The sequence below is a fragment of the Cylas formicarius genome, unplaced genomic scaffold, assembly GCF_029955315.1.
Source record: "Cylas formicarius isolate icCylForm1 unplaced genomic scaffold, icCylForm1.1 PGA_scaffold_10__41_contigs__length_53128322, whole genome shotgun sequence".
Lineage (NCBI taxonomy): Eukaryota > Metazoa > Arthropoda > Insecta > Coleoptera > Brentidae > Cylas > Cylas formicarius.
Genome location: NW_026844214.1, coordinates 14,401,738 through 14,427,931, shown reverse-complemented (window position 1 = coordinate 14,427,931; position 26,194 = coordinate 14,401,738). Strand labels below are relative to the sequence as shown.

The 26,194-nt window shown below is 33.3% G+C and overlaps 5 protein-coding genes across 8 annotated transcripts; 3 read left to right on the top strand and 2 right to left on the bottom strand.

Moving 5' to 3' along the window:
• Nucleotides 1-213: 213 nt before the first annotated feature.
• On the top strand, nucleotides 214-1,176 carry LOC132703237 (trafficking protein particle complex subunit 6b). The gene is made up of 2 exons (XM_060672766.1): nucleotides 214-312; nucleotides 612-1,176. The coding sequence occupies exons 1-2, from the start codon at nucleotides 226-228 to the stop codon at nucleotides 999-1,001; spliced, it is 477 nt and encodes a 158-aa protein (XP_060528749.1). The 5' UTR covers nucleotides 214-225; the 3' UTR covers nucleotides 1,002-1,176.
• Nucleotides 1,177-1,234: 58 nt separating this feature from the next.
• LOC132699609 (protein O-mannosyl-transferase 2) lies at nucleotides 1,235-4,705 on the bottom strand. Of its 2 annotated transcripts, XM_060667580.1 has the most exons (14): nucleotides 4,627-4,705; nucleotides 4,441-4,486; nucleotides 4,290-4,373; nucleotides 4,139-4,223; nucleotides 3,873-4,086; nucleotides 3,538-3,806; nucleotides 3,379-3,485; nucleotides 3,127-3,319; nucleotides 2,829-3,075; nucleotides 2,584-2,778; nucleotides 2,152-2,300; nucleotides 1,946-2,096; nucleotides 1,575-1,715; nucleotides 1,235-1,520 (listed from the first exon to the last, which is right to left on the bottom strand). In XM_060667580.1, exons 2-14 carry the CDS (start codon nucleotides 4,470-4,472, stop codon nucleotides 1,303-1,305), a joined length of 2,085 nt encoding a protein of 694 aa, XP_060523563.1. In that variant the 5' UTR covers nucleotides 4,473-4,486; nucleotides 4,627-4,705; the 3' UTR covers nucleotides 1,235-1,302. The 2 variants fall into 2 exon arrangements, with proteins under 2 accessions (XP_060523563.1, XP_060522792.1); XM_060666809.1 differs by lacking the exon at nucleotides 4,627-4,705 and having other exon boundaries at nucleotides 4,441-4,588.
• LOC132700835 (spastin) lies at nucleotides 4,636-9,845 on the top strand. Of its 2 annotated transcripts, XM_060668788.1 has the most exons (8): nucleotides 4,636-5,109; nucleotides 5,164-5,334; nucleotides 5,438-5,545; nucleotides 5,866-6,087; nucleotides 6,141-6,418; nucleotides 7,523-7,762; nucleotides 7,863-8,112; nucleotides 9,536-9,845. In XM_060668788.1, the coding sequence occupies exons 1-8, from the start codon at nucleotides 4,677-4,679 to the stop codon at nucleotides 9,697-9,699; spliced, it is 1,866 nt and encodes a 621-aa protein (XP_060524771.1). In that variant the 5' UTR covers nucleotides 4,636-4,676; the 3' UTR covers nucleotides 9,700-9,845. The 2 variants fall into 2 exon arrangements, with proteins under 2 accessions (XP_060524771.1, XP_060525585.1); XM_060669602.1 differs by lacking the exon at nucleotides 5,438-5,545.
• Nucleotides 9,846-9,881: 36 nt separating this feature from the next.
• On the bottom strand, nucleotides 9,882-11,687 carry LOC132702029 (probable cardiolipin synthase (CMP-forming)). Of its 2 annotated transcripts, none has more exons than XM_060670828.1 (6): nucleotides 11,627-11,687; nucleotides 11,199-11,571; nucleotides 10,988-11,125; nucleotides 10,709-10,924; nucleotides 10,497-10,657; nucleotides 9,882-10,087 (listed from the first exon to the last, which is right to left on the bottom strand). In XM_060670828.1, the coding sequence occupies exons 2-6, from the start codon at nucleotides 11,541-11,543 to the stop codon at nucleotides 9,988-9,990; spliced, it is 960 nt and encodes a 319-aa protein (XP_060526811.1). In that variant the 5' UTR covers nucleotides 11,544-11,571; nucleotides 11,627-11,687; the 3' UTR covers nucleotides 9,882-9,987. The 2 variants fall into 2 exon arrangements, with proteins under 2 accessions (XP_060526811.1, XP_060527558.1); XM_060671575.1 differs by having other exon boundaries at nucleotides 11,199-11,315; nucleotides 11,489-11,634.
• A 653-nt stretch (nucleotides 11,688-12,340) lies between these two features.
• LOC132698882 (exportin-2) lies at nucleotides 12,341-25,987 on the top strand. Its single transcript, XM_060665616.1, has 19 exons — nucleotides 12,341-12,709; nucleotides 12,762-12,907; nucleotides 12,960-13,152; nucleotides 13,203-13,348; nucleotides 13,403-13,603; nucleotides 14,414-14,581; nucleotides 14,641-14,770; nucleotides 14,822-14,985; nucleotides 15,043-15,232; nucleotides 16,676-16,874; nucleotides 18,589-18,692; nucleotides 18,750-18,906; nucleotides 19,210-19,301; nucleotides 20,233-20,438; nucleotides 21,283-21,380; nucleotides 21,457-21,624; nucleotides 23,328-23,490; nucleotides 25,496-25,640; nucleotides 25,707-25,987. Exons 1-19 carry the CDS (start codon nucleotides 12,625-12,627, stop codon nucleotides 25,859-25,861), a joined length of 2,910 nt encoding a protein of 969 aa, XP_060521599.1. The 5' UTR covers nucleotides 12,341-12,624; the 3' UTR covers nucleotides 25,862-25,987.
• Nucleotides 25,988-26,194: the final 207 nt, after the last annotated feature.

Genomic DNA, 26,194 nt, shown 5'->3' with positions numbered 1-26,194 from the left:
ATGGAGGCCGGATGGGCCCGGATGGTCCGGGGGAATGCCGGTTTTTTATGGTATCGGTCAAAACTGTTTTTTGCTAGCTGAGCAAATTTTGCTTATTTTTCTTCTTCGTTGTGTTGGTCATTGACCATAAGCGAAAATCCTCGACGGAAGTCGGCAATGGGCAAATGATCTTAGTAGTCTCGCCCAACAGTGTTTGTGAAACGTATAATTAACTTAGTCAGTGACATGGCGGATGAAGTGGTTTTTGATTTGTTGCACTCCGAGATAGTGAATTACGTTTTAGAGTCCAATAGCAAAAATAAAGAAGGAAAGGTAAATAGTCCTACGGTAATTGGTTAGTAAATATAGCGTTTACAAAACTTCTGGATTCCTCTTCCGTCAGTTTTTGTTGAGTTGAACTTGCTAACGTTTCGCCAATCATCCTGTTGGCTTCTTTAGAGCTTGAGCAGTTTCAGTCAAGATCTGAAGAAGTCAACGGGATGATTGGCGAAACGTTAGCAAGTTCGCTTCAACAAAAACCGACGCAGGAGGAATCCAGAAGTTTTGTAAAAACGATTACCATAGCCTGTGGAAGTTTCTTTGACAAATTAGTAAATAGCTTTGTGTTTTAGGATGAAGACTTGTCAACTCTGGAATACGTGGGGTTTTCAGTGGGATACAGGTTAATTGAGAGACTAACCAAGGAAATGACCAGATTTAAAGAGGAACTAGACACCATGAAATTTATTTGTACTGACTTTTGGTCGGCAATCTATAAAAAGCAAATAGACAACTTAAGAACTAATCATCAGGGTGTATATGTTTTGCAAGACAATAACTTTCGTATTCTGAATAAGATGTCAAACAGCAAGCAGTACTTGGAAGTAGCACCTCCTTACATTGCATTTACTTGTGGTCTCATCAGAGGAAGTCTTGCCAATTTAAACATCCATTGCTTGATTACTGCTGAAGTGCAAAGTTTACCTGCATGTAAATTCCACATTCAAATACTAAGGACGTAGGAAATATGTCAGTTATAAGTAATTTGTCATTGTGGTTGGGCAATTTTGCAGGTAATTTATGACAGATAAATGAGAGTAGTTTGAGTCAGTAAATCAGGTTTGGTTGAAACAAAATTCTAAATTATATGTATGTTATAAAATATTTATTTGTAAATTTTGTTCAAAAAAATATCATGCATTATTGTAATAGAAAATAACTATATAATATTCAATATAATACTTAAACTTACTAGATATTGAGATTCACTTTAATTATCATAAAATACAGTTGCTTAATTCCCTTAACAATAATTATCTACAGTTAAAATTCCCAACTATCTAACCATTTTAATCCGTGCATTGAAGAGTTATGTTCTGTTGATATGGGACCTTTCATTCCATAGGCCAATGGTGAAAAAAGGTGGAAACTATACACCATTATTGACAGAATGGTGCCTATTAGTGTGTGGTAGACTGTTTTAGACACCCTGTCTTTAAAAACCAAACAGATCTTTTCCAACAAGTAGTCTGTGGTTATACCTAAACAAAATAAACCTCAATTTGGTTATTTTTTGAGTACAGATTTAAACTAACCTGTTATCATAGAACTAAACAGCAATGCCGGGAAGTAGTGATGAAAATATAGGACTCTGCCCATAGCCCAGAATGGTATATAATGTAGTAGCCAACCTAAAAATAGCCAAGCAGCTGCCTTGACTCTGCCCCTATCCAGATCTATAAAGCATACAATCTCAGTTTTTACCAATTTGTAGACCTTAATTTGTAAGAAACTTGGAAATAGTTAAGTTGGCAGTGGCCACTGTTTGCATTTATTTTACAAATTCCTCTACTAATTTTCTAATTTTTTATGTAGTTGCGAAGTCGCAAAGCAATGTATAGAAATGAATCATATATGTGTCTTAATTTTTTTGCTACTAATTTTCAATTAACTAATCACTGCTTACCAGAAAATGTTTTAATGTAGCCCCTTTGCCTTTTAACTGCATTAGTTAAGAAGACACTCAAAAAGATCAGTATGAACCCTAAGTTGCACCACCAAATCACTGGATTACCCAATAAATATATACGGTAGGACGATCCAGAAAAAAATTGTCCCTGAAAGAAAACACAATTTATCAATAATGGAGGGTATTGGGATAATCCTACTTACCCTGTAGTTTAGGGGCCATTGCCAAGGCCGCGATGTAACTTCGCCTTCTTTCGGCTTCAAACCCGCGTTTCCTTGAAACATAACGGCATGGGACTCTAAGAAACGTTCAAAGAAGCTTGGCGCATAAACTTTGAAATTTACGCTGGGTACTAAAATTTTTAAAAAGTAAATTCAAAATAAGTCAATTATAATGATTCACAGAGTTTAAAACACATTTTTTAATCATGCAAAATGAGGTTTGGATGAAGGTATTTATTTGATATTTTTAAAAAACCTTAAATAAATATACTGAACTAAAGTAGGCATTATAACACTGGTTAAAAAATTGTATTTTAATAGCTAACACATTATAGTAGATTTTAGAACATATCTGCCTTCTAGCTCATTATAAAATCTGTTTTAAATTGTCTCTAGAATGGAATCAATACTTACATCGTTCAAAAATATTTTCTTCAACATTCCACCAACCATTCGGGTCCCTAAGATTGGCACTGCAAGACACTTCTTGCTGTTCATATGCCCACTTTGGCAACTGCTTGCCACTAGTTGTTAAAACACATGATTGTAAATAGTGCACAAACTTTAGCTTGCTTGTAACTGCAGTTACTTCAACACCATCAGTAGCACCTAAGCAATATTTGTTGGAATAACCAAATAACCAAATAAACCAAAAATACCAATTACTAAAATTTTCCACACATCATTAGCATCGCCAGTTCCATTTTCCCCATACCCTGTCACTTGGTAATGTTTCTTGGTAACTGGAGCCTGCTCTTTATGTGAGTGCAGGTTGCGCTTTGTTGACACATGTTCTAACCTTACTAAATCACCACTCCTCACAATCACAACATCTTCAGTTTTATCCATATTATACCTTTTTACCAACCACTTGTTATTATCATCTTTGTGGGTATAGGTTGTTATCTAAAATAGGAGTCATAATATTTTGTACAACCTGGTTAGTTGGTTAAATACCTGTTGTTGTCTGGCGCCAACCCCTTCAGGATATAAATGATAATGAGAATGCAAGTATCCACCCCCAGTTCGATGGTTTTTCAGGGTGATCACAGACCCATAAGCCACTTGTCGAGGCATGCTTGCATTGTATAAACTGTTCCCAATTAATTGGGACTGGAATGATGAGCTATAAAATCCATCACCATTTCCACTGAAAGTATCATCATAATAGATCTAACTACTTTTGCAGAGAAAATTTCAATGATTTACCTTCTATTTAGAACTGAAAGATGAATGTAGAAAAATATCACATAAAGGCAAATTGGTAATACAATCAGGCACAATGCCCGTGCCAGCAAATGTTTGACAGTATGAATCTGCAAAATAATTCAATAACTGTAAAGCTTCTTATAAAACATACACACTTACAACAGGTACTGATAAATCTCCCAAAATATTCCACAAGTCGGCTACAGTCATTAAACCAACTAAGACTACAACAAACAACCCCACAAACTTAACTGAAGTGCAGCATGCCAACATTACACCTGTGAAGATCAGCCATATCCACCACTTGGCAGAAAACTCCTTGCAACATCCGTAAGAAACCTTAACTGCTCCAAGAATGGAGCCCATCATGAAGCAAAGCAAGATAGGGTCAAGTAATATATATTGTGTTAATGTTATGAGACCCACATCTAAATAATAAATAATAATAAAATAATAATAATTAATAAAACAAAAATAAACCCAATCATAATTACCAAACAATAGTAACAAAGAAGAAAATAGGGCAGCTGTGGGTCTCTTAGTCATTTCATTGACTGTTAAGTAGGCCATTGGGACTATGGATGCACCCAAACTAGCGCAAAACATCCTCATTCCCAAGTAGCTAGTGTTCTGGTACTTGTCGCCTGGCTTGTCAAAAGCAAATGTACCATCATATCCAGTCAGATATCCTGACAAGCCTATTAACATCTACAATTTGTATTCAATGAATCACATCTTTTTTGCCTTAAAAAACAACTACCTTTCCTAGTGGAGGATGAACATCAAAGAAGAAAGTTCGGTTAATGTACCAACTTCCCATTTTTCCAAAGTGTGTTTCATCCCAACTAAAAATATATGAAATGTTACATTGACATGTAACGTAATTTATCACGCTCTGTAGTATTTCTTACCACACATGATCAGGTTCGTGAATTTTGTAAAACCTAGTTAATACCGCCAAAAATACGACCGCTGTTAAAAACAGCCAGCTGAATCTGCAAACAATAGGTATCATTCTAGATTCAAAATAAGAGTAGGGTATGCACTAGAATAAAAACATACCGGTGGCTACTACCGGCAACTTTCTCGGCCATTTTTGCAGATTTTCCTAAAACATTTTAAACATTGGAGAACTTTAAAAGTAAATTAAAATTTTACAAAAATCGTTTGGTTAATTAGAATTTCTTCTTCCTTATGAAATATAATAGTTTAAGTTCCTTTTTCATTAAAGGAGGAACAATCACTTACCAAATTGAATGCTTTGTCTAAACGTCAAAATAATCGCAAATGACCTCCGAATGGTACGAAAAATTCAAAACAGCAAATCTCCTAGCAAAAAATCCCGAAAAACTGATGCCGATGCGGACGGGGATGTGATGTTCGGCTCGCACACGCGCGATTCCGTGCACAAGAGGAATTTGTACATAGTCTCGTTTCCCGTCATATTTCTGTTCACAATTTTACGTTCTTTGTTGTATCAAATATTCATAATTTTGCGTTTTATTTATTGTCGTTCGTCTAGTTACATTATTTATACTTGTCACGAACCTACGGTTTCGGAAGAAACGGAGCCCAATAAATACATTTTGGTTGAAGAAATTACGGAGATGGCTCAAGTGAGGGCTGTGGGGCCTGGCCCTGGAGATCCGCTTTTGGCCAAGCAGAAACACCATCATAGAAGGGCGTTTGAGTATATTTCCAAAGCGTTGAAGATTGATGAAGAGAATGAAGGTTAAAATATATGTAATAATATATTTAGATATATTATATATTTTTTGTTATTAGGGCAAAAGGATTTAGCTATCGAGCTCTACCGAAAGGGAATTACTGAACTGGAGCTTGGAATAGCAGTACAATGTTGGGGTGGAAAAGGGGAAGTGTGGGAGAGAGCACAACGCCTGCATGAGAAAATGAAAACTAATTTGGCCATGGCTAAGGATCGTTTACAATTTTTAGGTTGGTTGGTTTATCTCAGCATGCCCATAAATTTCAGGTTTCTGATGTACCTGACTGTCTGTTTTATTTTGATTTTAATGTTTTCATTTTATTTTATTTGTAGAAAGTCAGTGTAGGCTGGGACAAATGGATATTCAATCAAAATCTACTCCTAAGTTAAGCTTAACTAGTAACATACCCACATACAAAGTAAATGTTCCTGACTCATCAGGTATAATTTTTTGTGACTGGTACTAATTTTTTTTGTGCATTTATTTTGAAAGTGCAGCATCACAATTTTAACAATTTTTTGGTAATTTAAATTTTGGTGGTTCACAATTTTAAAGCAAAAAATCAGCCTATATAAATATTATATTGGAAATCTAAATAACTAACTTTTAACAAATCTATCCTTATCTCCTTGTCTTCCTTGCTAAATAAAAAAAAATGTATTCTGGTTCCACAAGCTCAAAAAATAATAGATTTTCTTTTTTTAAATTTTGATGTACTCATAAAACACAAAACTAATATTTCAATAATTTGTATTATTAGCTTCAGGAAGGAAGTTGACAGTGGCCAGCAGACGCCCCACAAATGTCCCTCTCTCGAAGAGCCAGACCTTGCCACGATCTATGGGTTCCCGTTCTGCTCCAATTCAGCCCGTGAGACCATTCAATAAGACTTCATCTACCCCACCAACCATCAAAAAACAGTTTTCAATCCCAGGAAATTCGGGATCACCTGCAAGGAAGCTGAGTGGCAGTAACAGCACAGGTAAAAACCATTAACTTTTATAATATTTGAATAGATATACATAGATTTTGTAGTGAAACCTACAAAGAGGGTGCCGGCACTAAGAGGGGTAGATCCTAAGTTGGCACAATGTATTTTGGATGAGATTGTGGAAGGTGGCCCGCCAATTCAGTGGGACGACATTGTCGGCCAAGAAAGAGCAAAGCAAGCCTTACAGGAAATGGTTATACTGCCATCTTTGCGCCCCGAACTTTTTACAGGCCTGCGCACCCCTGCTAGGGGGCTGCTTCTATTTGGACCTCCTGGCAACGGAAAAACGTTATTAGCAAGGGCTGTCGCGAACGAATGTCAGGTATGTATGTATTCATTGGTATAGTTTGTGATAAAATAGAGGAAATTTAAATAATAAGATAAGCTGGTAGAAAGTAACTAAGGTACCAGAGGAATATTTTCATTTGAACTGATTTACGTAGTAATAATATATATTTATTTCAAAATATAAATAACATAAAACTGTCAATTTATTTACAAAAAATACACTTATACGGAATTTATATGGAATATGGTAGAAATGTAGCTGCATAGGTCCATCAGAAACAGCAACATTTTAAAAGTCTGTTGAAAACTTTACTTATATGTTTAGACCTGAAGGTTTGCCAGCGCTTGCTTTGTATTGACATTTATTGACATTTCTTGTCATTGAATTTGTGTTTGTGTCTACAGAATTTGCAAAAATTTTGCTTCAGCTGATGTGCAACATCTGACTGTTTTCTTCTATCAGCACTTTTATCATGTTTAATTACATTTACTGCCAGTTTGCTTTGCAGAACCTTCAACTGGGACTTGCTTGCTTCTGTTGCTCTTCAAAATTCGACTGCTTTTGTCAGAGTTAAGTTAGATTCTCTCAACAATCTGTCAAAAGTTAAGTTGGCTTTAGGAGCACTACTTTCCAAACTTCTTGATAATTTGTTCTAAAGATATATTTTTTTTCCTCTGTGTAAGTAAAACTATTGTGTAGTACAAAGCTATCATCAAGGAGGTTTAAGAAAATTGCTAAAATCCAGTCAGAGCAATTGTGTAGGTACGTCATAGCATGACATCTTTATCTAGTTTATTACTGGATGCCGTAAATTGACCCAGGAATTTTGTTTGTCAGTTTTGAAATATGTGTGAAAAGCCGCGTCAGGCTAAGACATAAAGACATACGGATCATTTTTGATTAGGTGACCATACCTGATGTAACTGCACAACTGCGCTGACTGGACTTTGCTTTTGTTTCTTCCGTCTTTGATTTTGAATCTGTTGTGGTCAAAAAGTATGAGTGGCCCTCTCGACTCATCAATCATCTTACTTTTTCACAGTAACATAAACAAATTCTTTTTAAGTACTACACCCATGTAGGTGTAAGTTAATTGAAAAGTAAGAAAAAATCGAACTGAAAAGCTGATCCTTTCAGGCGACATTTTTCTCTATAAGCGCCGCCAGTCTAACTTCCAAATACGTCGGGGATGGAGAAAAAATGGTGAGGGCATTGTTCGCCATTGCCCGAGAACTGCAACCCTCTATAATATTTATCGACGAGGTCGATTCGCTACTGTCGGAACGATCGACTAATGAGCACGAGGCCAGTCGCCGCCTAAAAACCGAATTCCTTGTGGAATTTGACGGGTTACCCAGCAACCCGGAAAGCGAGAGGGTTGGTTGATTGTAACTTTTTGTCAATAATGGCATCATCTGATATCATTTAATTGGCAATACGGTCTTATTACTTATTATTTTGATTTTTATTGTACCAGGTGATAATAATGGCAGCGACGAATCGACCACAAGAGCTGGACGAGGCTGCGCTGAGAAGATTTACAAAGAGAGTATACGTAACCCTACCAAATCTGGAGACCCGGGTCAAACTACTGAAAAAATTGCTCTCAAAGCAGGGTTGCAGCCTAACCCAGCCAGAGCTTAAACGGCTAGCCACTTTAACGGAAGGATATTCAGCGAGCGATCTTACAGCATTGGCGAAAGACGCAGCCTTAGGTCCTATAAGGGGTAAGCCCTTATATGTAATAATAATAATAATAACATTTAGTGTTTATCGTCCAAATATAGAGTACAAAAAACATAAGTACGATAAATAAACGCCGGTGTATCAGATTCTTTTGAAAGACCAGTTCTGTTGTCTATCCAGACTCCCAAGGCAAATTAACATAGGGGATTTTACATTTTATTCGTTAGAAGAACAAGTTAGTTGATTACAAAGAAACAAGAGTGTGGTATAGAGGTTGCCTAACTTCATTGTTAGTGCCAATTTAAAAATTCGGACTACACTACCAAAACTCATTTCAACAAAATGTACTAAAAATAATTAATATATGGCAGTTTTCTTCAATAATTTCAATAGCTGCAATGAGAATTACTACAGGAAAAAGGGGAAAGATCATAAAAGAGAAAAAAATGGAACATATTTTTGCCACTACATAAGGCAACTGTAAAAATAAACTAACCATGGGCCATCCAACAAAGATTTTTGAAGATTCTTTTCAAAAGTAAAAAATCAATCAGTACAAATATTATGTAGAAACATTTATTTTAAAAATTGGTTTTTATATTTATATATTGTTAATGCGCTTTTCCTGAAATTTAGGTGATACACATCAGTTTGAAAAAGTAATTTTGTTATATAAGTAAGGAGGATACCCGTGTTTAATTTCATAAAATAACAGATTAGAAAGCAATTTTCCAATGCCAATCAATTTTTTGAAACTTGTGGGTTATCACACTCTGTCTTTTCATACCCAAAATAAATCTAATGCACGAATTCTACACATTCTGAATTCTATAGAAATGTCAACTGTCTAGGCGCGGTGCCTACAGAATGTTATAATGATTAAAATAAGATAATATAATAGAGTCGCAAATTTCTTTTTTAATGTTGCGATCAAGGTATTGCATGTGGGAATAGAAGGCTTTTAAAGAAAGATAAGATCTTTTAAGAATGGTATATGGGTGGAAAACTTAAGTTACTAGGCTTACACTTTTAGTGGTTCCCATAAACCAGAGCATATATTATTAATAGTTAATGAAGACATCTTTTGATATCTCGTTAACACCACTTTTGTTTCCGAATAGAATGATGATAGATTTTGTAGAATCAAATTCCAACATATGCTTTGATGAAACAAAATCTATTTTATATTATTTATTGCTATTGTATATATGAGCATAGTATATTTCAGTCTCATTCGCATACAGATGATTCCGAAAAAATTTAAAACATTGATTGATTAAAACAATGCCCCTAATATGGAACTCCAGTCATTAAGGGCAGACAGTTTGAAACCTTATTATTCACTTTAGCTTGCTGGGACCTATTACTGAAAAAGACTTAATTAACATTATTGCCTAATTTTTGTTGTCTAATTTAACAACCAGTTACGCGCTTATATTCAATTCTGACAGTGTGTTTTCTTAGAACTTCAACCGGAACAGGTAAAAGAGATGGATCCAAACTCATTGAGGCATATAACTATGGGTGACTTTTTGGAATCTTTGAAACGTATCAGGAGAAGTGTATCGCCCCAGAGCCTGGTCGCTTATGAGAAGTGGTCCCTTCAGTATGGAGATGTCTCAATATAATACCTTGTTTTCATGTTTAGGTGTGCTTGTACTACCATCGTTTTAGAATTGTTTTTATCTGTGATACCCGATATTCCTCTATAATCTCGTTTAAGTTGTGTTATAATTGATTGTACCTTAATATCTTTTAATTTCTTCGCGCTTAAATAAATCTTTATTAGGAACTGGTGATTTTTAATTAAAAATACTGAGAAAATACAAGAGCATGTAATTCGATTCTTATCCTATAGTTTATCCCTCACAAATATATGATGCTTTACACTTTACACTAACATTAACATTTCTTTATCACGACTTTTTTGGATCAGTTCGCGTGAGCATCTTGTAGGTATTTTTGGTTAGTACGTAACTGATTGCCGCCGCAATGGTTGTTGCACCAGTGATATACCTGAAATATAAGTGTGCTTAAAATTACAGAGTACCAAAAGCTTGTTATTAATCTCATTTTATTTTATTTAAAAATAAAAAAGAATAAGAGGAACTCCTCACAATTTAATAATAATACTATTCGGAAGGAAAACAATTTTGATGGGACATAAGTGATCATAGGAACATAGTAGAGTCTGGTGTGCCACAGGGTATAGTGCTTTCAAAACTGCGGAGATAGCTCTATAAAAATAAAAAGTTTACTCTCACTTATATATATATATATATATATATATATATATATATATATATATATATATATATATATATATATATATATATATATATATATATATAATATCGGTGTGTGTGTTTGTGTGTTGTGGCGTATAAATAAACAAGTAAATTAATTATGACAGAAAAACAATTACCAAAGACATTCCAACACAGGATGGCCAACATAGTGAAACACAGGGGCTGCTAGTGTGCTCCCCACCAACAGCAACTGGACGGCAGTGTTAACTTTACTGATGAAAGTTGGCGCCAACTGTGCTGTGGCCAAGGAAGCATCAAAATATCTGCTTAAAGTTTTCTAAAAGAACCAAAAACCAATTGATTAAAAAAAACAAATAATCACTATTACTGGTGGAGGTAGTGACTGGTATCGAATGATAAAACCTGCAGCTACTAACGCCACATCCCTGACAATTATTAAGCCTGTCAAAACAATTGGAATCAAATCTGCATAGGTAAGTGTCAAAAATAAAGTGGCAATTAAAATTTTATCCGCCATGGGATCTAAGAAACTGCCCATTTTGGAAGACTGCGTTTTCCAGTTTCTGGCAATCCATCCATCGAGCTAAAATAGATTTAAAATAGCGACATTTTAAGAAAAGTAATGAATCACCCTACAATCTATTACCAAATCAGTTACAGCGGCAAATCCAAGGACTGCAAGTGCCATATCATAGTCTGCACTAACAATTAATGCTCCCAAATATGGTGACACAAATATTCTAGCAAGACACAAAAAGTTGGGTATAGTGTAGATATTTTCCTTCTGCAAGTACAAAATGAGTAGCAATTTAGGATACACAATAGAAACACAAATTAATATAGAGGTAATAACATACCTCCACAATCCCTCCGACCCGCTCTTTAATTTTCGTCTTTGTGTCTTTTATTTCTTGTAGAATAACATGACCCTTTGCCCGCAACTTCTCTTCAGTGTGTTGCAATTTCTCTCTATTCTGTTCAATGTACAATTGAAAGTCTTTTTGTTTTGGAAATTTTAATTTTTTATTTGAATCGGTGCAAAATATTTGAAAAGAGTGTCTCTCTATACTTCTTGCAAGATTTTTGAGAACAACTAATTCAGTCCTCCTAATGCCATAATCCTTCGCACCGACATTCTTATACTTACACGTGTTTATCGAGGTATTTAAGATAAGTCTTGTGAAATGCGACAAACACTTCATGCTGGGAGGGAAGTAGTACACCTTAAAACTATTTAAACATGGTTTTATTATAAAAGAAAAACATTTTTTAAATTTAATCCTACATCTTTGAGGTTAATTCATAATGACAGAAAAATGACAACTGCAAATTTTCTTCTTATTTTTGGCAAATAACTCCCTTAATATTTTAATATTACCTAATGGCATATTTGCATTTTTATTTACAGTCGCTCTACCGGGTCATCGAGAGTTAGTCGCCGGCGTGCCTTCTTTCGTTTTTATTCTTCTGTTCTAATCCCGCAATACCAAAAAAATACATACATTAGGCTTAGCGCTGTGTTCATAAAATTTGGTACTTAATACATTATTATGTAATAGAAATTTTCCCCTCAAAATAACATAATTAAAATGGGAAACAATACAAATAATTCATGTAATTTCCAAGATGGTGACGTCACCAGTATAAGGAGGTGCTCTTGCAAAGCTGGAGAAAAAAGCGTCAATATAACCATATATATCTACATGTGTATTATTTATACCGATTTTTAGAAAACGTCACAATACCGAAGAGGGACTCATCGCCGGTTTCAACACAAAATTAATCGATAGCAGTTAGAAAAAGTTCCTTTAATTTTTAAGCAAATCTCTATCAGGTCCGCAACGGGAACTGAATTGGAAACTTAACTTTCGTTATTATGAACTTGTGAATTGGCTTCAATTTTTGTCGGTTTGAAATCGTCAGCGTTGGTATGTTTTAGTTATTTTTGATTGATTCTAGTTAGTCTTTCGTTTAAATTGATTTAGGTAGCCAATGAAGTAAAAAGTTACCTGAACTAATATTTGAATAAAAAATTAACCGAATTCTTATTAAAATTTATACCATTATCCAATTCTAGTCCCAGGTGCCCATTGATGGATTGTCCATACACTTGCTTAAAGCAACATAATTGTTAAGGTTCTATGGTTATCCCACCATTTTTTCACCGGTTCCGCGGTTTTTTATTAGGTTAGGTTTTGTGTTCCCAATTTTTGTTAGAAACAGTTTCAAGACTGCAAAGAAAAGATTAAACTAAAAGTTTTAAGTGTCGAACAGGTAATAAAAATGGAAGTATCCGAAGAAAATATACAAACTTTAGCAAGATATCTACAAGAAACTCTAAGTACTGATCGAAATATCAGAGTAGGAGGTAATAGAATTTGTTCTTTATGTATCTTTAAATAATTTATGTTTTTTTTTAGCTGAAAAATTTCTAGAAAAAATTGAAGTCAATCAGAATTATCCACTATTACTGCTCAATCTTATACACAAACCCGAAGTGGATCTGATTATTCGTGTCACGGGTGCTATAGCCTTTAAAAATTACATAAAACGCAACTGGAATATTGTAAGTGGATGAAAATATGATTAAGCCAATTTCTATCAACTTTATTAATTAGGAAGAAGACCAGCAAGACCGTATTCATGAATCAGATAGAACTGCTATAAAGAATCTTATTGTCACCTTAATGTTAACATCACCAGAATCAATTCAGAAGCAGCTAAGTGATGCTATAAGTATAATTGGAAAAACTGATTTTCCTATGAAATGGCCTGAATTGATAACGCAAATGGTAGAGAAGTTTGCTACAGGTTCGCCAAAATGACAATTTTTTCACATTATTCTCATGCATGTGTTTTAGGCGATTTTAATGTAATAAATGGAGTGTTAAGAACTGCACATTCGCTATTTAAAAAGTACCGTTATGAGTTTAAATCTAATGAGCTTTGGTTGGAAATAAAGTATGTTTTGGAGAAAGTGGCTCAACCCTTGACCAACCTCTTGGTGGTACGTTTGGCATAGAAACATCAATAGTCAATATTAATAGTATTATATTTCCAGGCTACTGTCAATTTAGCTGAAACTCATGCAAACGATGTTAATGCTTTGAAAGTAATCTATAGCTCTCTGGTACTCATCTGTAAGGTCTTTTACTCTTTAAATTTTCAAGATCTGCCTGAATTTTTTGAAGATAATATGCAAATTTGGATGAACAACTTTCATACCTTGCTGGTAGCTGATGTAAAAGTACTGCAAACTAATGTAAGTATGCTTCCTACAAGTTAGTTGTCAAAATGTGGGTTAATAAAACTAGAACAAATTGAATTGAGTTGCTCAATAGAGAATAATAATTTTATTACCTGACACTGAATACTTTGTTTAGCAGAAATTTTGTATATAGTAATGAATATTTCCAAAACTTACATTTACGTTTTTAATCCTTGCTGATTATTTCACTTGCAAGATTTTTTTTCACAAATATCATTGAAGAAACTGTTGAGTTTAGGTATAAGTTTGCTTAAATACAACCTATTTCGAGGTGCAAATCACCATCCAAAACTGATACACCAGATTTTACACAACCATAAGTAAACTAATAGATAATTGCACAAAGTTTCAAAATGGACATAAAAATTTTATATTCACAATATTCTGTGCCTTGTTTTTTTTCTTTCTTTTCAGAGTTGATAAACTTATTTACTTTAGAAGTAAATTAAATAAAAGAAAACTACACCAGTTCACCAGATTTCACGCGTGATTTACTCATTGACTTATTTATTATTTTGATAGTTTAAATTTCAGTTGTTAAAGAAATAATTTCAGTTTAAAAAACTGCTTAAGGGAATGCTAGTATGATTTGATCGACACCTAAATAGTTGATAATAATAAAAATAATAAAATAATAATAATATAAAATAATAAAATAATAATAATAATAATAATAATAATAATAATAATGTCCTGAAGTTGCACATTTTGATAGAGGTTTACCTCAAAATAACCAAATTTGAAGTTTATTGACAAATTAAAATTAACAGAAAAAAGTTGTTTTCTGTCTAATGTTTATATCAGAGTGAAGAGGACGCTGGGATTATGGAACAGTTAAAATCACAAATATGCGATAACATAGCATTGTACGCTCAGAAATATGACGAGGAGTTTCAGTCTTACCTACCACAATTTGTAACGGATGTCTGGAGTCTTCTGGTTAACACCGGGTTGCAGCCAAAATATGATTTAGTGAGATGCAACGTTTTTGTTCTTGTGGACAATAGTATGGACGAAAAACGTTTTTTTAGCTGGTGTCGAACGCGTTGCAATTTCTATCATCAGTCGCAGAACGGAACCATTATCGGAACCTATTTGAAGATAATACTGTGCTCAGTAGCATCTGTGAGAAAGTGGTTATACCCAATATGGAGTTTAGAGGTAAATCTCCCCATTGTATGCAGTAGTGATATATTTTTGTGTGTATTTTAGTGTCTGATGAAGAACTCTTTGAGGATAATCCCGAAGAATATACTCGTAGGGATATAGAGGGTTCAGACGTGGATACAAGGAGACGAGCAGCCTGTGATTTAGTTAACACCCTTAGCACCCACTTTGAACAAAAAATTATGGAATTATTTGGGGCATATCTTCAAGTTGGTTCCCTTTTCTTTTTAACTACCTAGTTTTACCGTACAGGCTTGAATTTTTAGGTTATGTTAGCGAAATATACCGAAAACCCAAAAAGTCATTGGAGAAACAAGGATGCCGCACTGTATTTAGTAATATCGTTAGTAAGCAGAGGTTCCACTCAAAAACACGGCGTGACGCAGACAAGTCAGTTAGTAAACATCACTCAGTTCTGTCAGCAACACATACTACCTGAGTTGGAAAGAGCGGATGGTAAAATTTTAAGCTAATCTCCCTTTTCCTTAAATTTAATTTTGATGTTAGCAAATTTAATTGTTGCGAACAACAGATTTGTCATTCTGAAGAAGTTTCTTAGATAACTCCTTCAGTGTTCTATGTTGGAAATTGAAGAAGCAAGTCTAAGCAAGTTTTTGTGAATTCTGACTTTTTTGGAACACACAAATACAGGGTGTCCATCTATAAACTGAAACTTCTTAACTGCTTGTAAGTTGAGAATGAAAATTGATATTGATGTGCTGCCAAGGAAAAATTTTTGCTCTAAGTAAAATAAAATTCCTTGCTGCTGAAGTTGATAAAAAAAAATGTTTCCTGATCTGACATTGGTAAACTGGTATCCAACTCATTTCTATTTGAACATGGTCTTCGATATTCCTTCCTGGAAAAATTGGTATACCCAATGAAGTTTAGAATTGCTTGAAGATGGAACGTTTTCAAAAATCGGCCCTAAATTTTTTTCTCGTCTGCACAGATAATTTGCATTCACCAAATATTAACACATTACATGCCTTTTTTCTGACTGGTAAACATATTTAAACCATTTTGATAATCTATAAAAAATGAAAAAATGCAAGCTAATCGCACAACAAACAGCAATTTTCAGGGTCTTTTAGATTTTTTTTGCTCACTAAAGACACACCTAGAATATTATCGAAAAAATGCTAAAGGTAAGGGTGGTAGCCCTGGATCTCCCATGCTTCCTGATTCATGAATTTTTCCAATAGCGTAAATGGTTTTCAAGAAAATATTTTTTTTCTCAAAAATACAAAATACAAAAATTGTAGTTCTTGATGCTGCCTATAATTTTGTTTAAACCAGTTCGCCATATTTTTTTACGATATTTGATTTACGCCTAATAATTTACTCTGGAGAAGTACAATTTTCACGCTCTTTTAGAATTTTGTCCATAGTTGAAAAAACCCGCGTTTCCGGGTCTTAAAATTTTGCCGATCGGTTGAATATTTTTTGAGAAAATCATGTTTTTCTGAAATCCAAAATAACCAAAAAAAATCTTCAAAAATTTTAAACAATTGCTTGGTTTTGATTCCACCCAATTTCGACTGTTTAGATGTGGGTACTGACTTTTACTGTTCTGTTAAATTTTAAGTGGAGAACGAAGAATGGACAGACAAAAAATTTTTTTTTCCAACGCTGACCATTTCTGTACCAATGACGGTCTTCTAGGGCCTACCGTTACCCAGATATACATATTTATACGAGCGTAGCGTTTTCGAAAAATCGGTTTATCGATGTATTTGTAACTCTATAGGATAGCCTCACTTATATCTACCTCGGACGCATGAAAATACTTGAAATAATTGAATATAACCAGTTTTTGCAGACTCCATAAACAACAATATATATTCGAAATCATTTCCAGAAAACTCCATTATTTAATCCAATGGCATTTCATTGTAGTAAACGAGTTGCCCGTGTTAAAAGCAGATGCTATTAAATACGTCATGACGTTCAGGAGCATTTTGCCTGCCGACATGGTCGCATCAACTATACCACAGCTGATCAGGCATTTGCAAAGCGAAAGTGCGGTTGTGCATACATATGCCGCTTGCTCGCTGGAGAAAATTTTAATAATGAAAAACAGCAGCAATCAAGCCATGTAAGTGAATTCTTTAAATTAATATATACCTTTTCTTGATCGACAAAAATTAATTCTATATATCAGTATTCGTGATTTTCAACAATGACTATCAGTTTGGTTGGTTCGTTCATTAAATCCAGATTCCTTTTATTTCTCAAGCTAACTATAAGGTTCAATAAAACAATATGATATATGATGATTCAACATAAAAATTTGTTTTATACGTTATTTTCAAAAAATAAATAAATATTTGAAGGCCTTACTGATAAAATTCCGCCAATGTTGTGGATTTACTTTATTGTTTTACTTTCTCCTAACTCTTTTGGTTTTCAATTCCCTATTTTATAAAACCTGCAACCTCAATTGTTCCTGAAACGTGTTCGTTACTAGTATAAAAACCGTATAGCACTTAAATGGAGAATCTTATAAACACCAAACGAGAAATGCCCTCTTTTGGCATCACATTTTTATATATTCATATATGGAATTGACCAGTCAATTTTTTTTTGTGTCAATTGAGCGAAATAATTTTAAAAATACAATGAAATTTGTATTTATTGTGCGATACAATTGCAAGATGTTATTTAAAACATTTTGATCGAATTTAATTAGTCTAGTAGTACTATATTATAAGAATTTAAAAACTCAGAAAATTTTCTGCGACAACTTAATTTTACTTGACACAAAAAATGTATCGAATCATTTTATATTTCATCCTTCTTAAAAGCACGCGCCTTCCTTTTAAGTATTAAACACTTTAAAGCGTAATTTTTGTAGAAACCTAAAAGTTAAAATTATGTCTCATGATTTTTTTTTTCAATTAAAATGCGGAAAATGCTTATTTTTATATGGGCTTTCAAGTAATATTAAACCTCTTGGAAACTTTTATAAAACTTGCAATAAAAATCTAAGGTGGGAATACTTATAGTTTTATAAGTTACTAAAAAAGTGTTTATAAAAGTCTTCGTAACTGCTACAAAACTAAAAGTAAGGGGAAATCCAATTAAAAGCTATTAGTAATGTCAAATATCAATTAGGCAATACTAACCTCACTTTGTTTAGTTATTTGTTTTTCACAGAATTGTATAAGTTTTTTTTAATATCTAGATAAAGTTTAAAATTAAACTAGACATTCCTTTTAAAATTGGGCATACAAAAGAAGTTGGGAAAACAGCACCGTCTCTGATAGCAGTTATAGCTTTGATAGTAGCTATAAAATATTTATGAGCTGCTTTAAGATTCATAAGGGTTTTATAGAGTATGTTATAATACCCCAAGAGTAGCATTATAATAAAATTTTGAGAACGCCTTTTTAAAAAATCCGAAATAACCAACATCAAAGCGTTTATAGATTAAAGTAACCGAAACGGTTTCAGTGCACTATTATAAAACATAAAAGTGTTTTGGTATTTATTTATAAAACTATAAAAACTGTTATTAAGGCTAAGGTGTTATAAACCTCTCATAAATATCCGTTACTTATTAATAAACGCTTAAGCTACGAAAAATGTTAGTTGAGCACCTAGTAATCAAGTAAGTTATTCAAAAAATTATATTTTTACTTTTTTCTGTCAAAAATGGGATATTGCGCCCTCGCAGAGATATTCCCTGATTCTAGGAAATAACTTGTATGAGCGGATTTTTTGATACTATCAGGTCAGCAAATGTTCAAATTATATGTGTTCGACGTGAAAAATGTTGAAAATTGTTTTAAAAATTTTTGTTTATGTAGCGTCTCCGCTGAAAAGCTGGAGCCGTTCGCGGGAGAACTGATATCTCGCTTGTTCGGCGTTTTGGAACGACCAGTGTCGGAAGAAAACGAGTATATCATGAAAGGTAATATTTATTTTTGTTACGAAATTACCCTTAGTTTCACTTTTTACCATGTTTCAGCCATTATGAGGACATTTTCTACGTTGCAAGAACGGGTTATCCCTTTCTTGGGAGTCGCACTACCCAAACTCACTGAGAAATTGCAGGTTGTCGCCAGAAATCCTTCAAAGCCCCACTTCAATCATTATTTGTTTGAGACAATTTCACTTTCCATAAGGTTGGTTAAGTATTTTTTTATTTGATTTGCTTAAACCTCGGCGTCAATCAACAAAGAGAGAATAAATAGCTAAATAATAATAATAGATACTTTATTTAGAACTTGGGTGGTAACACACAGGAAATACTTAAAACTCAAATGAAATGCTTAATAATGTGTCAATTCCATAGTCGGAAGGTTCTGCAATTAGCCGCTTTATTAAAGTACACAACCCCATTTTAGCATGTGTTGAAAAAAAGCCTAACTTTATTCCAATCATATTTATAAATATTTCGAGATTAAGAAAAGTAATTATTATTTCAGGATCGTTTGCAGAGCAAACCAATCTGCTGTCAAATCATTTGAGGACATACTGTTTCCTATATTTCAAGCCATTCTCCAGCAAGACATTCAAGGTAATTTATTTATTCTTTTTATTTAGTGTATAGGTATAACCTGTGGGAGATGACATAATAAGATTTTTATGTATTCAAAAGCATGGGTATATTGAAAATTTGTCCATATACTATTTTAAATAGAATTATAATATATAATATTTTAAAAATAAATAAAACAGGGTAGACAAAAACTACAAAAATGTATCTTTTCCAAATGGAAGCATATATCATATTTGGCATTTAATAAAAGGGTGATTTTGTATAATCTTTGCCATTTCAAATAGTTGCAGATTTCGAAATATTATCAATAAAAGTCAAAATGGTTATTAACTGATTAATCGCTAAGGAAATAACGGTAAAATATGACAATCGATTACTAAAAATTGCACCCCTAATGTGCCTGGTAATTTCAATCAAAAACCTTTGGACATTTGCTAAAAAATATCCCCATGAAAAGCAAAACACTGTTTTAAATGAATAATAGAAATAATTAAAATTTTAGTACTCTTATAAAAAATATATTTTTTATAAAAAATCTCATTTTTATATCTTTTTTTCTGAATGTTCTGTTAATAAAATTGTCTTTGATTTGTTTTATTTACCATTAGTGTTTTCCCTGACGTAACCATTTTTTCATTTAAATTTTTAATGTTACTTTTTGGCAACCCTAAAAATAATAATAATAATAATAATAATAATATTATTTGATATAGATATAATAACTATAAGAATGCAACCGCAAATTTATATCAAAGATATAGATAGATATATAGACATCTAAACGTTACTTTTGACATAAAATTCAAAATATGTCAGAAACGGTAAGACTTAGGTATAGTATGCGAAATGTCTGAAATTTTCAGAAAAAATCAACCATTCTTCAGTGCTCTATTTAAGATCATAACAAATGAGCCACCTTGTACCTATATCTGAAGAACTTTTTTTCCAGAGTTTATTCCTTACGTGTTTCAAATTTTGTCACTGCTCATGGAACATACTCCGCCCGGGGCGATTCCGGAACCTTACATGCAACTACTGCCGTGTCTCCTTGCGCCCGTATTGTGGGAGAGACCGGCGAACATTAGTCCTTTGGTACGACTGCTGAGCGCTTTCGTTACGCAAGCTGCGCCTCAGATAGCCGCCGAGGACAAGCTGGTGAGTGTTAATTATGGCTTTCAGGTTATACATATTTATATCAAATATCAGTAATCAACAACAAACTCAAGTCCGCACTGTCGTTAAATTTTTTATTATTAAAACTGTGGGCTCCGTTAAATTAATATATCTTAAGGACAGAGAGCAATAAATTATTATAAGCAAAAGCTCCATCCTGTAATAAAATTAAGTACCTACTTAATTACCCAAATTTGAGGACCTTATAATAATATTATAAGTATATAGTAATAATAATAACTCCAGATTTTTGAGTTTTTTTATGATTTCATTTTATTGTTTTTAAAAAATTTTTCTATGGTGTTTTCAGCTTTAAAAGCAATCTAAGACCAAATTTAGATAGATGTTTCGAAATTTTCTTGTTAGGTTCTCCTATGTATTTTATTTTTTTATAAATTTTGGGTTCAGTGTTTAAATATGAGATAGATAAAGTTCGGAGTTATTTGAAACTGCTTTTTAGTTATAATCTTATCTTGGTGGAATGCTAGGAGATATTTTTTGAACGTCCAATGAAACTGGAATTGCCTTAGGAGTTTTAACGTTGTTGATTAGTTTGAACGAATTTTTGATAACATATCTAGGTTTAAAGGCAAGATGATATTTTAAAATTTCTTGAGAGTTTACAAAAGAAACTACAGACCTAATTGGCATTTCCTGTTTGTTCTCATTAAATAACTGAGAAAATCTGAACATTTTTTGTTCTGATTAAATGCAACAGTACTCATTTTGCATAAATAATGAGCGGTTATTACTCTCTGTCTTTAAAAGATTGGTAAATAGAACAGTAACTGCTTTCCGTACATTTTCCAAATCGTGTTCATTGCAGTCAGGCTTCTTAGGGGTGTTTCAAAAACTGATAGCTTCAAAGTCAAATGACCACGAAGGATTCTATCTTATGCAGAGCTTAATTCAACACTTTCCGACGTAAGTAATATTTTTATGTCATACAATTATAACAGCTGTTATTGTTTTTTTTCTTTTCTTTTTGGGTGGGAATTAGGGAAAGGTTAGGTCCGTATTTGAAGCAAGTTTTCTTCCTACTATTCCAACGATTGTCGTCCAGCAAGACTACAAAGTATGTTGTCAATCTCATAGTGTTCTTTTCCTTGTTTTCTGTTAAATACTCACCCAACGAGCTTATCTCCATCGTGGATGGTATACAGACGCAGTAAGTATATTTTTTCATTTTTTTACGTAAAACTTACTAAAAATAAACAATGAACGCCACAACATAATTTTTTCCACTAGCGCCTTTTTAAAAGTGTTGCGTTTTCCATTGCTACAGTATATTTTTTTGTAAAGGTGCACTTGGATAGGTTTAAACTCGAGCTCATTATGAACATACAAAGTGCGGTAGTTCAATAAGTCCTTAGAAAAAAATAAAAAAAACATTTTTAATCCGTCTAAAAAGCAGTAAACTTCTCAAAATAGGCAGTTGTAAACCTTTGTCCACAAGCTATTTCTTCAAGTCTGGAAATCAGACATAGTTACCGTTAGTGGATGTTGTAATAATTGGAACTTTAATTCCTTAATTTTGGCCATCGCAACTGTGCACACCTTACCCGTGCTTTGTCTTCATAAAAGAGGATCTTTTTCTTTTTCAGATGAGGACGTTTTTCCTTGATGGCTTTGCTCAGCTTTTTCAATACTCTTCTGTTATCGTTGTTTCAACGTAGTTGTAATCAATGTAGATGATTCTGCGAGTATCCCACCCCCATCTTGGCGATATTTTTTTACAACCGTGCAAAATTGAAGCCACTGGACCTTGTGATAACAGTGTGACCTTAACTATTTCGCGCACTTTGATTCGCCTGCAACTTAAACTTATATTGTGAGTCATTTCGGGGGTAGACAATTCGACAGGGCGTCTACATCGTTTACCGTGTTTGGAAATTTCTCAATATACTTTAAAAAAATGGCTTGCTAATATTTTGTTCCAATGTTACACATAAAATAAAAGATAATTCTAATGTTGATTGATAGCAATTATTTCGCGCACTTTGATTCGCCTACAACTTAAAATTATATTGTGAGTTATTTCGGGGGTAGACACTTCGATGGGGCGTCCGCATCATTTACCGTTTTTGGATGTATCACCACATTTCAAGTCACTCACCCAAATTGTACGGTTGTAAATACAGGAGCCGATGTGCCATGAAGTTGGTCCAGCTAAGCTTTCAATTTCTTTTGTCGTCAAGCTTTTCAAATAAAATACAATTGACAACAACAATGAAACTCTGTGGTGGAGTTAGGAGTGCTACTTAATAGCTATGCTAAGATCTTCATCTCTTGGATTTTCTAAGGACTTATTGAACGGCCATTGTACTCTGCTCTACATGTCTAGAGAACGAATCTGCAAAAGTGTATTAAGTACAACAAAATAAACAAATGAAATCAAATGTAAGAGTGCAACAATATAAATATTGTCAATAGAACACAAGAATAACGATCAAAGCATAAAGATCTAAGTAAAAGATCACTGGCCAATTTAAAGCCTACAACACTAAAAAAGAGCTTGAAAAGAAAAAGTAGGTCACACAAAAAAAATCATAACAGAAAGCAGAAGACAATGAAATACTGGCATAATTATTACAGTTACAATTACTCTTTATTGTTTTGTTCAGAATTGTTCAGTTTTAAGTAAATGAAATATAATTTTCTTGGGTAAATATTACCTACGTTTTGGACAACAACAGTAGCCTATTTTCAGAAAGATATTGTACATAAACGAACTTTTAATTAATTCATTGAATTAATTTATTAAATATTTAATAGTTATTAAAATAAATATGCTAGTATAACAGCGGCTCAGGTAGAGGCATTTTTAATCGTATAAGTTTTATTGGACTTTAGAATGTCTTTTTGATTCAGGATGTTTGGAATGGTACTGGAAAAGTTGTTTATAGCGGAACTTCAAAAAGTTACGGGCAATGTCGAACGAAAGATCGTTGCCTGCGGAGTCACTAAGTTACTGTGCGATTGTCCCGAAATGTGTACTGGGAATTACCAAAAGTACTGGCCGCAGCTTTTGCAGGTAATGGTATTAGTACTAATTCTCGTCGTTTTCGCATAGTATATAAGTCGTTCACAGGGAAAGTGATATAAACCATTTTTGCATTGTACCCGACCTTAGGTAAAATGTGATTGTTAATATTTCAAGTTATCAAAATTGTTTTTTTATTCAGATAGCAACTTTTTTTTTATGAAAGTATTTCTTAATAAATACAATAAAGAGCATGTTTTTTGTTAATGCATATAAAAATTTCATTTCCTTAATAGATACAATCCTAGGCTTACATAGAAAAAAGTTCTAGATTTGTCTTTAATTCTTTTCAACCAATAATATAAGAAAAATAATATAAGAAATATAATTTACTAAAGTTCCTGTTTCTGACACACTCAGCATCATCTCAGACATCTTAAAATTTATAAAATATGAAGAACAGCTGTAGGTTCCCCAATTTTCCTGTCATCTTTTTGAAAAACTAGCTGTTTTTTAAAACTGAAAATGTGGAAAAGATATGTAGATGGTGTTTTTGTTATCTAGTAACATCTCTTCAGTCCTGTCTGATTACTTAATCCCTATATACCCAAACATCTCTTTCACTATTGAATAAGAAAATAACAACACCCTTTTCTTTTTAGACATTCTTATTAATCGCAAATCAGACTTAACCTTAGACCATTCCGTCTATAGAAAACTGATACTAATTGATACTTAAATCCAACCACAAATCTTACGTAATTAATTGCTTAGTTTTCTGACCAATAACACCCTCACGCAATTACCATTATCGAGATACCATACGTACGATCAAAAAATACACTTGATCAGAACCACTTACGCAAAGTGACTCTGTAATTGAACTTTTGTAGTATTCCTATCAGGTCAAAATGTAACATAAACCCGCCCAACTGCTCTTGCTATCTGCAAGTATTTAAGAAGTTTGTTTGAAAAAAAAACTTGACATAATAAGTACCTACCCATTCACATCAAATTAATTGTGCAGCTTTATGTTTAACTTTAAATATTTTATAAATTAATGATTATATCACTTGAAAGAAAGATATTTACTTATCATTTTTCGGGAGGGTCAACCAGCCACTTGTCCGTGTTGAATGCTTCTGGTAGTAGTTAGGAACGTTTATGTACCATAATCGAGTAGAGTATACAGCATAAAAATACTTTTAAAGTACTGGGAAAGTAAGAAGTTTCAATTTGTCCAAGTGATTGGGATTAAAGTTAATATAGGTGTCCAAAAAGGGTATCGGTACTTTGAAGGAAAGTTAGTTTGCGTACGAATTTTTTATCATTTTCACGTCCTTTTGTATCATGCTCATTATCAGTTCCGAGACATTGACTTGTGACCTAGTGCTGTGAAATTTAGTCGGAGCAGAAACTAAAAGTGACGGATTACAATATCTGATTCGGATTTCTCACCAAGATGATGGAACGGTTAAATGATTTTGATAACATATTCACAGCCTCAAGGTCGCGAGCACTTACCGTTAATACCGAGCAATATTGCGTTGTGTTACGAGATTTTCTTGCACCTTCTCTAAAACAATTTCAAGGGTACAACTTAGAAACTTGGTTTCAGCATGCTACACATCAAATAAGGCAATCGCAGCTGTTCAACAATCATTCCGTGATATAGTGATTTCAAAAAGGGGCAATATTAACTGATCCCCTAGGAGTTAACTTTACCTCTTAATTATGTTTTATGGAATTATCTGAAAAACAAGGAGTAAGAAAATAATCCAGCTGATGCAAATCTGGGCAATGTGTGCAGATGTTATTAATAATCTTTGTTCTCGATTTGAGGGATGTTTTCGGTACATAAATTTCCATCGACTTTACTTTTTTTTTAAATGTATAAATTTAGCACACAAACTAAAGGTATTTTTTGCACACCTATATCATATAGCCAATACCCTTTTTGGACACCTTGTATTTGTCCACATACCTTTTATTTGTTCATTTATTAATGAATGGTATATTTTTAATAAAGTTTATTATAGTCAGTCGATAATTTTAGGCGTTGCTGATGTTTTTCGAGATGCCTCCTGACGAAACATTTCTGCCGGACGATCATTTCATCGAAGTCGACGATACACCGGCCTATCAAACGTCAAATGCTAAACTAAACTTTGCAAATAGCAGCAAGTCAGATCCTTTGCTAGGTAAGACTGGGTGATTACCCATCTTGTTTCGATCGAGTTGAACCACAAGGTGGAATGTCGTTTTAGGAATCAGCGAACCTAGAGAGTTTTTAGCTCAAAGTTTGGCCAATCTGGCCAGTTCTATGCCTGGACGTATAGTGACTCTTATCAGCAACATTGACACTCAATCTCAAACCATCTTACAGACCTATCTAACCAAATTTGGAGTTCAGCTCGTGTAGTTTCTCTTTATTCTAATGGCGAAATAAGGATCAGCATTCTCGTCTTGTTCTTTTTTTAATTGTATCTTTTTAGGATAAGTATTATTGTTTGAGGTTTGTAATAAACTAAAAACTATTTTTTTAGTAAACGTGTTGAGTATTTGTTTTTTTTTTAATTTTTAACGCGAGTGGAATTGGAAGCTCACGCAAGATTTGAATGAGAGTTTTCTATGTCTTTTAAAGTAGAGGGTGGCACTGGTGGAATTATTATAAATTATTTTTGAGTTTTAGACATTTCATGCATAATATCCTATGCCGGAGGAAGCAGAAGTTAGGTGTTTCCCTACTCAAATT

Coding starts and splice junctions, on each gene's coding strand:
- LOC132703237 (XM_060672766.1), top strand. CDS start 226: ATGGCGGATGAAGTGGTTTTTGATTTGTTGCACTCCGAGATAGTGAAT. Junction 313..611: donor GCAAAAATAAAGAAGGAAAG/GTAAATAGTCCT, acceptor TTTGTGTTTTAG/GATGAAGACTTGTCAACTCT.
- LOC132699609 (XM_060667580.1), bottom strand. CDS start 4,472: ATGGCCGAGAAAGTTGCCGGTAGTAGCCACCG. Junction 4,224..4,289: donor CACGAACCTGATCATGTGTG/GTAAGAAATACT, acceptor ATATATTTTTAG/TTGGGATGAAACACACTTTG. Junction 1,521..1,574: donor GTTTAGTTCTATGATAACAG/GTTAGTTTAAAT, acceptor TATTTTGTTTAG/GTATAACCACAGACTACTTG.
- LOC132700835 (XM_060668788.1), top strand. CDS start 4,677: ATGGTACGAAAAATTCAAAACAGCAAATCTCCTAGCAAAAAATCCCGA. Junction 5,110..5,163: donor GATTGATGAAGAGAATGAAG/GTTAAAATATAT, acceptor TTTTGTTATTAG/GGCAAAAGGATTTAGCTATC. Junction 6,419..7,522: donor CTGTCGCGAACGAATGTCAG/GTATGTATGTAT, acceptor TGATCCTTTCAG/GCGACATTTTTCTCTATAAG.
- LOC132702029 (XM_060670828.1), bottom strand. CDS start 11,543: ATGAAGTGTTTGTCGCATTTCACAAGACTTATCTTAAATACCTCGATA. Junction 10,658..10,708: donor ACCAGTCACTACCTCCACCA/GTAATAGTGATT, acceptor TGGTTCTTTTAG/AAAACTTTAAGCAGATATTT. Junction 10,088..10,496: donor CCTGTGTTGGAATGTCTTTG/GTAATTGTTTTT, acceptor CTTATATTTCAG/GTATATCACTGGTGCAACAA.
- LOC132698882 (XM_060665616.1), top strand. CDS start 12,625: ATGGAAGTATCCGAAGAAAATATACAAACTTTAGCAAGATATCTACAA. Junction 14,582..14,640: donor TGCAGCCAAAATATGATTTA/GTGAGATGCAAC, acceptor ACGTTTTTTTAG/CTGGTGTCGAACGCGTTGCA. Junction 19,302..20,232: donor TCTCCAGCAAGACATTCAAG/GTAATTTATTTA, acceptor CTTTTTTTCCAG/AGTTTATTCCTTACGTGTTT.